Below are 10,096 nucleotides of genomic sequence, written 5' to 3' on the forward strand. Positions count from 1 at the left end.
TGATGCGTTAATTCTCAGGTATCTCCACAAGTTTTGTAATAGACTTGATCTACCCTAGGTGGAACTTATTTGGACACCATACTACACCTCAAAATCCCACATGCTTCACACGCATGTGGATCATTCTAGTGGTGTGATGTGCTCAAGTTCTCTCCTCTCTTCCGTGGCATTTCCAAAGGTGTGGTTAACCACTGAGGAAATGTGCTTATGTGGAAACATCTTTGGGCTAACGAAATTCTAGTTGAATCCCACCTGAGGGCCTGCTCTTTTTTACGTGATGAAGGCATCTCGGTTAAAGATTTATTGGGCATCACAACACTGAAGAGGCGTTCCACCTACCCCTATCTGTTGAAGCTCTAACTAAGGTCCGGGAACTCCGGCATAATATGGCTCGCTTTGGAAACAATGTCGCCTCAGAGGATAAAGACATCCATGCATATATAATTGAGGATCTAAAGACTATACTCGAGTACTACAAATTCATATTCACAGATGATAAAGCTCATAAAGTGTCCCTTTGGTTGTGGAAACCAAAGGCAACAATGCAGATTAAAGTTTTTTCGGTTGGCTTGTTCTATCAGATCATCTTAACACGAGGAACATGCTCAAAATGCGACATTGCAACATTGGAGATTATCACAACTGTCTGCTCTCTAATCAGCCCATTGAAGAAACTATTGATCACATGTTCTTACAATGCTCTTTAGCAAGACTTATTGACTCAAGTTGGGCATTACATGGAGCACGACCAACTCAAGATGTGATCGGGTGAACCTGGCTAAAGTCGTTGGGGCAGACCAATGTTTATGGAAAATATTCTACATGCTTCTTCGAGCATCTCGAAAGAAAGAAGCAATAAACACTTCATAAGTGTCGCACCCACACATAGAGCTTGGCTTCAACGATTTCAAGAAGACTTTGCCTTACTGCAATATTGAGTCAAGGATAAAAAATATTTCATTCATTCCTTCCTAGACTCCTTACCACCATCCTAGGCCCTCTCCTTGGACACTTCTAGTGACCTTTATTGTATTTCTCTTTCTAGTTTTCACCATTCTTTTGACCTCCATCCCAACCCACAAAGTGGGTGGGTTTCTGAATAAATCTTTGGATAGTGTACTGTTTGCTGAGTAATATATACAGTAGGAGCACCCCCTACTATTTTCATGGTAAAAAATAAAATTTAAGGGGATGAGTGCCTCAATAACTGCAAGCAAGAGAGAGAAAGAAAAAAAACCGACGAAAGAGAAGCAATTTTGATCTTTAACTATTATGGAAGTCTATATTTGGTGCCCCATCTCTACACCATAGTTTGTTCCTCAGCTACCAAAACAGTCTAGATTGGTGCCTTGTTGTGATTCTAAGTGATTTCACACATGGTAACCTAGCCAGAAAAAATGAAGGTGCGAGGGGGGAGGATATATTTTTAAGACAGATCTTCTCGAAAATTCTCTCATTGGAACATAAAACTAGGAACCTAATTTATGAACGTTAAAAAAATGTGGCGAATTATGAAAGAAAAAATTGCCAAAATTTCAAACTTGTCTGGAAACATATATTGTTAAAAATAACTAATAATCATATAATAGGGCAAAATTAAAAGCAACATAGAAATAATTAAGGGGAAGTCTAAAATTTGGGAAATTCAGAATATTCGAACAACTAGACAGAAAACTTGGCATATTTGGTTAGATATTAAAAAAACTTGACAGAAAACTGATAACTATAAAAAAGGTTCTTGATTCATTTTGTGAAGTACCATCGATATTTTTCCCTCTCTGGTAAGATACTTTGACTTGGATTTTTAATTCATGCACAAAGTATATATTTCATCTTTTGTAGAATATATTTTCAAGGCTCTGTGTAGAGGTTACATAAGATATTTTAAAACCAACATACATTCTAGTAAAGCAAGAGAACAATTTGAATCTCTTATTTCAGAAGTTTAACAGGCTAATTTTCTCTAAAGACGGAACATTTTTGCTCCGAATTTCATATACACAAGGCAATGACCATGCAAAAATAGTTATATATTGCTATTAAAAGAGCGCAAACGATCAGCGAATAAAATATAAAGCAAAGCATAGATAAATAGCTCCAGCTTTGCAGAGAAACAGTTTAAGTACCACCATCACCATTTGTATATGTTATGTTACAACAACATACCATTACATCTGCCATAGGACAGAAAATTAAAAGGGCAAACGGCTTTCAGTCTCAGGTAGGTTACAGCTAACAGCTTTCTCTTTCCCCTCTCTCTCTAGTTCTAAATTTCTACAGCAGAGTAACAACAAGCCTGTAATTACTCATTCTCCACATCTTTACTCAGCTAGCTACAGAATCTACATTCTCCTCGGCTCCTATTACTCATTTTATTTCCGATGGCAAGGCGCACGCATAGCCCTGACGCCTTGTAGATGGAAAAACGGAGACGCCAGCATGCAAACCTAGCCACTGTTAGCTGTACAGCTAGAGATAGTTTAGTCTTCAGGCAGCACACGGGACGGTTGGAGCCCGAGTCGCTTTTCTGCACACAGAAGAAGAGTGCGTCTTTGGGTTAGACACAAACCTTGGGTAGATGATAACCGAAGGGTATATAGGGCTCATGGAAGATAGAACAGAACATACCTCCCGCTGCGACAAGCTTCTCCACACGTGCCACTATGTGCTTCCCATATGTGTATTTCTTCAGCGTGTTAAGATGAGCTTTGATCCTTGTGAGGATTGCCTCCCTCTGCTGGTCATCGCAGGTCTCTAACACCTTCTGTACCACGTAGTTTGCAAACTGGTCCTTCATCATCACCTTCAAAGTTCCATACAAAAAATTCTTCAGCAAGGCCGTGAAGTAAGGCATCATGAACTATAAACGGGTCATCAAAAGATACCACGGAACTTTATGTTGCATAACAATAACCAAGCATATATGTCTACAAATTGAAGGGCAACAGACCTCAAGATGTTCACTTTCCTCCGTGGATCCAAGCATTTCACCAATCAAGATTTGGCGCTCTACAGGACTCCCAAAGGATAAACACTTCTCAATGACGTTTGACGCAAACTTTTGCTGGCTCATTTGTACAATCTGCCCAATCAACTTCTCAATGATCGCAGATCGCTCATGGGGTTTACCGTGTTCCATAACATGCTGTGAAGTAAGCTCGGTTATTAAAGATAGAGAGAATACTGGCAAGAACGGAACACATTTTGTACAATAAATACATCCATAGAAAGAGGGGAAGTGAGGCCCCAAGATCATACAATTTAAATTCAGCCTTATCATGTTCAGTTGTACGACTATCAAAATGACTTGCTTGAGCTTGATTGCATATTATTCTTGAGGAAAAGACATTATTCCAGAATAGTTGCATGACTGTAAGTCTGCCAAGTCCCCAGTTACATTATTTATCAACAAGATTTCATCACTAACAAAGCATACATAGTATCCACAGCTTGTTTAACATTCACATCATGTGCAGATCTTAATGCAAAAAATATAGACATGGGCCAGTAAAGGGAAAAGGAAAATCATATTGACTTGGCTAAGTAATTAGATAAAATGGCCGCATGCATCTCCCAGATGCAGAGGCCGGGGGTCATCCTCCTTTTCCAAAAAAAAAGTAATTAGATAAAAACGCAGTTGGGTAATGCCAAACTAAAACGGGTTTTTCTCACGCAGGAATGATATCCCAGCTAAAACCAGATGATTACTTGTAATTGTTTTTAAGATGATCATATCACTATTCCAGTTTAGAAGACATCAAGAACCTTAAATGTGATTGTCGAACATTTACTTCAGTTCCATTTAGCCCTTTAGCTTGTGTTTTGCACGAAATAGCTAAACCCGATTTCCATGATCAATCGTTAAGTAGAACATACTTTTATCAAGATAATTCATGAGATGTGGACCAGTTTCAAATGTTTATTCCGTATACAGTTGCCTACCAAAAGGTGATAACCAACAAAAAATCGACATCACTAAGAAAATGTTTGTGGCACTAACCTGGACAACATAGTTACCATACTGGTCCGTAGCAAGCAAGCAAACAGACTGGAGGACCTCATCCATCATTATTTGTTGAGTTTTAGGATCATCGCAGTGCTCCAGCACCCTCTGCACCCAGTGTATATGGTAAGGTGAGTGGAACTGCAAAATAACACAGTATATTGCAATATACCACTACAAGCATACCTGTATGACCCGACATCCATATGGATGAGTCGATAGCACCACAACTTGGCCATAGAAGGTTGAAACAATGAACTCGATGATATTCTGTGGGATGCATTCAATGCATTTCTGTATAACGTGGTTACCATTTTGATCACGTACACAGCGCATCACATGCCCATCAAGCTCAGCAACCATTTTAGTCTGCTGATCTAAATCAACAACTTCTATGGCCTGCATAAACATCGCCAATCACATAAGTTAAAGAACATATTCTTTGCATATTTACGCCCTTCATGTTTTATATGCACATGTAATGGGTTTCCTTTTGTGCATGCAAAGTGGGTAGAATCAAACATGCCTGCAACCATCCAATATGCATTAGATAATCAGAAATGCATGCATATGTCAAAGACATAAGCACATGAGTGCATACTTAAGAATATAATTAAACACAAGGTACATTTTGTACCTAGAGTTCTGTTGACATGATCAGACAACTTTCCGCAAAAAAAAAAAACATAATGAGGCAATTAGGTAGATCGTAACTGTTCTAGGTGGTGCCATATGTTCCATACTCAAGCAATCAATTTGTCATATGTTTGAATATCATGGTGCATTTTCCTCACCGAGATGAGGCCCAGCTGGACATATTCATAGAAAGTACAGTGATGCAGAGAAGAGTGTTACTTTTGAGATGAGGATTTATTAATATATTTTATGTAGGAATATTTTCTAGTTTTGACTCAAGCACAGATAAAAATAAACAGGTTTCAATTTCCCATACCTTTTGTATAACTCGGCAGCCGTACATTTGAAGGCTGAGTGCTAAGACTCGCCCAATTAACTGATCAGCTAACTCCTTTATCTGAGCCGTGCTCCCATGCTCAAAAAACTGATTCAAAAGTTTATGGTGAGGCCAGGATGTTTATAGCACTGGGACAAATAATTGCTGCCAATAGTTCCATACCTTCTGAACAACATAATTTCCAAAGACATCAGTCATCAATGTGAGAGCTTGGGGCATGATTTCAGTGAAAACCATGTCTTTTTCTTCAACGCTGGCAGTTTCAAGCTTTTGCTGTATGAACCGACTCCCGTATTGATCAGCACTGGATAAAGTTCAATAGACAAGTTAGACCAATAACCTAAATCTGTGATACAAGAGATCATTGCGCACGATTCCTCAACAAAATATGAAAGGTGGGTGGCCAATAATATAGGTAACTCTATGCAATTGCCTATCTTGGATTTGCAATTTAGTAGGTTACCATATATAAGAACTCAGTGACAGTGAGTACAAAATTTACCTGAACTCAACAACATGGCCAGCAATTTCACAGAGCTCATATGATCGGCTTTTGTTGCTCTTGAATTCTTCCAGAAGTGATGGAACCAAATTGGCATTCATCTTACCACCAAAATCTGAATTCCAGGAGCCAAAGGAACCACCAAAGTTTCTCATACTGGACTGGAAGCGCATGCTGCGATCCACATGCCTGAGTGGACTACCAGGTCCACCTGGCGAAGTGGGAAAAACAGGACTTGTCAAAGAGTTCCCAGCATAACCAAGACCAGACCCGAGATTCCCATAGTAGTCATACTGCTTCTGTGACTGAAGCAATGGACCAAGATAATCATTCTGATGACCAAATAGATCCATGTAAGAACTTCCCAGGTTACCCCTCTCCATCAATGGGTCCTCGCAGTTGGCTGCAAAAGCAGCAATTTCGGCTGCCCGAAGAAATTGAGCATAGAGTGGGTCAACGGGCAACTGATGACCAGATGTCGCAGTTGGACTTCCAATTCCACTGTAGTTTGCAAGGTTAGCTAAATTCTGTCGGGAAGATAAACTCCCACCGGGCGACCGGGAACCAATCCTTGGGGAAGAAAAGCCAGATCCCCGGGATGAGTTGTCAAATGATGTGAATCCACCAGCATTGATCTGATTCCTCATAATAGAAGAATTCATAGAAGCTGCAGGATATTCTTGAGGTCCCTTGGAATGACCTTGTTCAGAATGTTTCATGTAGGAGTGTTGTCCATTACCATGTTTGTGGTCCATGTATTGGTCATAGAGAAATTTACGGACACTATCCACATCCTGATGGAGCTTGGATTGGTCAGCATGTCCATTGACTGGTCTTGATGACGACAGGTTCATACCAGATAAAGCAGCCACCAGATCATCAGATCCACCAATGCTGGAAGAGTTACGGCTGAAAGAAGATGAACCGCCATTGTTCTGGTTATTGGTAGCACCAAGTTTCACACCAATCGGGGGAAGGCAAGGACTAGGAACTCTCCTCACGAGCTCAGGGTCAGGAGATGCACTTCTTGAAAGTGATGACCCTATAACTGATGCATATGTATGTGTCGACTCATTGTTTTGATTGCCTGGCAGGTGAGGTGCTTTGCTATCATATTGTAGGCCACCAATAGCTCCAGACTCATGATGAAGACCATAACGATTTCTAGAAGAACCTGACAAGTCAGTACTATTGCGGTTGGCACCCTGCCTGTTTGTATCGTGTTGATACGAGTCATCCTGCAAAACAAGTTACCTTGAGAAAAATGACAACTGAAGGAAAGACGGATTGAGCTATACACAAAGATTATGCACCCACATGCCTGCATAAGAAACCTGACCTAAATGTTCAATTTAAGATAATAGTATTGTGTAAATGCAATGCCATATGCTCATGACCAAGCAAGTATTACAATGACCTTCATATCAAATCCATTCGATATGTATGAACCCACGAAGGTAAGGCATTTATCATACCACATTAATCTAGTGCACCAGAGCACAGATTTATACTTTCAGATACATCACACATGGGTAGCAATGGAAAGAGAAGAAAATCCCAAGTATTCAAATATAAGAGCAGAAAACTTTTGTACAATATTATGCAGCCTCAGTGGAAGCAGACTAAAATTACTCCTACTAAGATTTTTAGTCAATCTAACTGAACACATGCAACATAAGTTCGGTAACTTTCTATTCAACCAGTTCGCACGTATTAAGATTTAAGACCAACATACAAGTAGGGGTGCAAGGCAGCGGCCCGCCAAGACCCGCCAATGTGCTAAGCTAGCACAAATTGAACTAGAGTACTTTAACCAAGCTAGAACTAAAATTTTCCTTGTATACGAAGCGGGACGGATTCGGGCGCCGCTCTGCACCCCTACATACAAGGAAAGGAAGCAGCCACCATTTCATCTATGTAACAACATCCAACGAGATGAAAGCCGGAACATAATGCTTTTGGCTTTAAATAGTCCATTGGTCAACAACTTGCGCAGCTGGAAAACCAATCTTTTAGGGTGACCATACCAGAAATATATTTTTTAACAGGCCCAAAACTTAACAAACATAATTAAGAGTGAGAGCTTGAACCTTCTCTTAACTTCATCCGCTAAACAATACACATGCATACAAAAAAAATCTACAGCTAGTATCATAATCAATAACACCCGAATGAGTCGATTCAGAAACAAACAGAGAAACTGGCATAGTGGCTTATATCACCGTCAGTAACACTGAAACAATTCGATTCAGAAACAAAAGGAGCAGCTGGCATATATCACTATCAGTAACACCCAATCAATTCGATTCAGAAACAAAAGGAACACCGGCAGAAGCATACTATAACTTAATACCAGCTCAAACAGTGACCATAACTCAGATGAACATGAACTCTGGCCACTTGGACTGGATGTTAAGAGGCAACAAAACCAATCGAACAAACTGAATATTTAACCACACGCCGCAACCTCTCTAACAGTTAGCAAGATTCAGTAGACCAGAACATTAGCATTACAGAGTTGACATAATCCAATCTCCAATGGCAAGTATATCCAGAACACAGTGAAATGAGCTTAATGATAAGAAATGAGTCGAGACAGGGAGATGTTGTTGAGAAGAATCACCTGAAAGAGACCGGAGAAGCTGCTCTGCCTGCCAATCTCGAGCCCAGGCATCCCAATGAGCCCGTCTCCGGGCCGCCCCGTCCCAGCGCCGGCGCCGCCGGTCGGCCTCCTCCCGTCGCCGATCCCGCCGAGACCGGAGCCGGTGCCGGGGACGGGGCGGAGGCGCTGCGCCGACCGCCAGTCCTCCCGGGACAGCAGCGGCGGCGGGAGGCGCGGGTTGACGCTGCCGCTGGAGTAGTAGTAGGAGTGGTAGGCGGGGTCGGCCCGGAGGTCGTCGTCGAGGAAGACGTCGGCGCCGTGGAGCGCGCCCGCGGAGCCCTCGACGGTGGGCGGGGCGGAGCCGCTGCGGAAGAGCTCCATCTCCTCCTCCATCCCCCGCTCCCCCTCCGGCCGCCGCCAGGGCTCCCCCCGCGTCGCCATCTCCGTCACCATCCCTCCCCCACGCCCAGAGCCGGCGGCGGCGGCGCCGCAGGAAGCTGGTACCACGCCGAGCGCCCCCAAGAAGAAAAAAAGAAGTGAACTTGATAGGATTCAGCAGGGCTAGAAACCAGATTCCGCCATGGATGGGGCGGCCATTGCTGCGCTCGAGGAGGGTCTGAGGGAGGGGGGTGGGGGGAAAGGAGGAGAGCGGAGCGGAGCAGAGCAAAGCTGTCTTTTTTTTAAACAGCGAGTGAGCTGAGGAGTGTGGAGAAGTCGCTGTCCGGGTGTGCGGCTGCGGCCGGGTTAAGTACGACGGCCGGCGAGCTGGGCGCCGTCGGATGGGGGGCGCGGACGGGCGGGATCTCGCCGGGGTGGGGGTTTGGGGGCCTAGGGTTTTGCGGCCCGCGCACATGGTGGCTCGAGCTTTGCCTTTGCTTTGCTTGGGTGGGGTTTGCTTCCCTGGTTTCCAGTTTTCTTATTGGGTTTCTTGTTTCAGGCCCTTTTTGAGGTTGACCGCCCCTTTTGTATTCTGTGAAATGTATACAAGAATTTGTATATTTTCTTTTACTTTGCAGTTAAGATATTTGTATTGTATAAGGCGGCTGACACAAATCAATCGAATGATGTTCTAGAAAAAATCTTTGCGGTTAAGGTATTAGTATAAGACGGGTACTATGAATCAACGAAATGATCTCCTAAAGTAATCATCCGCTTAGTGGCCCGTCCGATCCGCGGGATGGTGGTCCTTCGGTCGCGGCCACGCAGCATCGCACACATGACAACTTCAATGCGGCACTCATGATACATCGACAAAACTTCATTGCAGGTCTCATGGCATGTCGCGTCGCGTGACACAAGCTACAAGACAGCGTCGACGATGTCCGGGAAAGCTCCAATGCAGCGTCGACTATGCTTCCTGCGGGCCGACGCTGCTCCATCGCGACACCGGCGGTGCTCCAAACATCTTGAAAGCAACATCACTAGAGTTGTAACGATCCCACCGACCATTTGTCGTGGTCATCGTCGCAACGTCAGCACGCTCCATTGAAGCTCCAGGAGGGACACGTGTGATGCTCAATCACAGCTCCGATGGCCATTCTTAGATGCTTCCATTGAATGCTATCCTCGCAACCCTAGTGGGGGATGGGAAGGTGGTGGTCCACGTCGAATATTCTCTCGATTTGTGGAAGTAGGGGATTTGTGGCACTGTCCTCCTCCTGGTTCTCAACATCGTGTGCGAGGTGGTCGCACACCATCATGGGAGCATCTCTCCTCGGACAAATAAAGAATGGGAGGGGAACGGGCGAGTGGGGAAGGACGTGTGAAGGAGAGAGGGGTCGAAGAGATAAGGTCGGCTGGGGGAAGCGGAGGATGCGCCTAGAGGGCATCTATTGAGCAGTGCGCATGTTTTATGTTTCCCAATTATCATTTGAGGGATTTGAAATGTTTCCTTTATATAGACTATAGGAGATATGCCATAGAGGCAACTATAATAGTTGTCATTTATCTCAATGTTCATAATTGTGCGTTATATTTTGTGCAATAATAAATGGAAAACTTATGTGCACGTTTGAA

At 43.4% G+C, this 10,096-nt stretch overlaps 1 protein-coding gene across 1 annotated transcript; it reads right to left on the reverse strand.

Moving 5' to 3' along the window:
* Positions 1 to 2,065: 2,065 nt before the first annotated feature.
* LOC123445685 (pumilio homolog 1-like) lies at positions 2,066 to 8,794 on the reverse strand. The gene is made up of 9 exons (XM_045122710.1): positions 8,102 to 8,794; positions 5,479 to 6,716; positions 5,139 to 5,280; positions 4,956 to 5,063; positions 4,190 to 4,402; positions 4,001 to 4,111; positions 2,951 to 3,145; positions 2,629 to 2,803; positions 2,066 to 2,527 (listed from the first exon to the last, which is right to left on the reverse strand). The coding sequence occupies exons 1-9, from the start codon at positions 8,531 to 8,533 to the stop codon at positions 2,481 to 2,483; spliced, it is 2,661 nt and encodes an 886-aa protein (XP_044978645.1). The 5' UTR covers positions 8,534 to 8,794; the 3' UTR covers positions 2,066 to 2,480.
* Between the last annotated feature and the right edge of the window lie 1,302 nt (positions 8,795 to 10,096).

This window comes from Hordeum vulgare, chromosome 3H (genome assembly GCF_904849725.1).
Source record: "Hordeum vulgare subsp. vulgare chromosome 3H, MorexV3_pseudomolecules_assembly, whole genome shotgun sequence".
NCBI classification, from domain to species: domain Eukaryota; kingdom Viridiplantae; phylum Streptophyta; class Magnoliopsida; order Poales; family Poaceae; genus Hordeum; species Hordeum vulgare.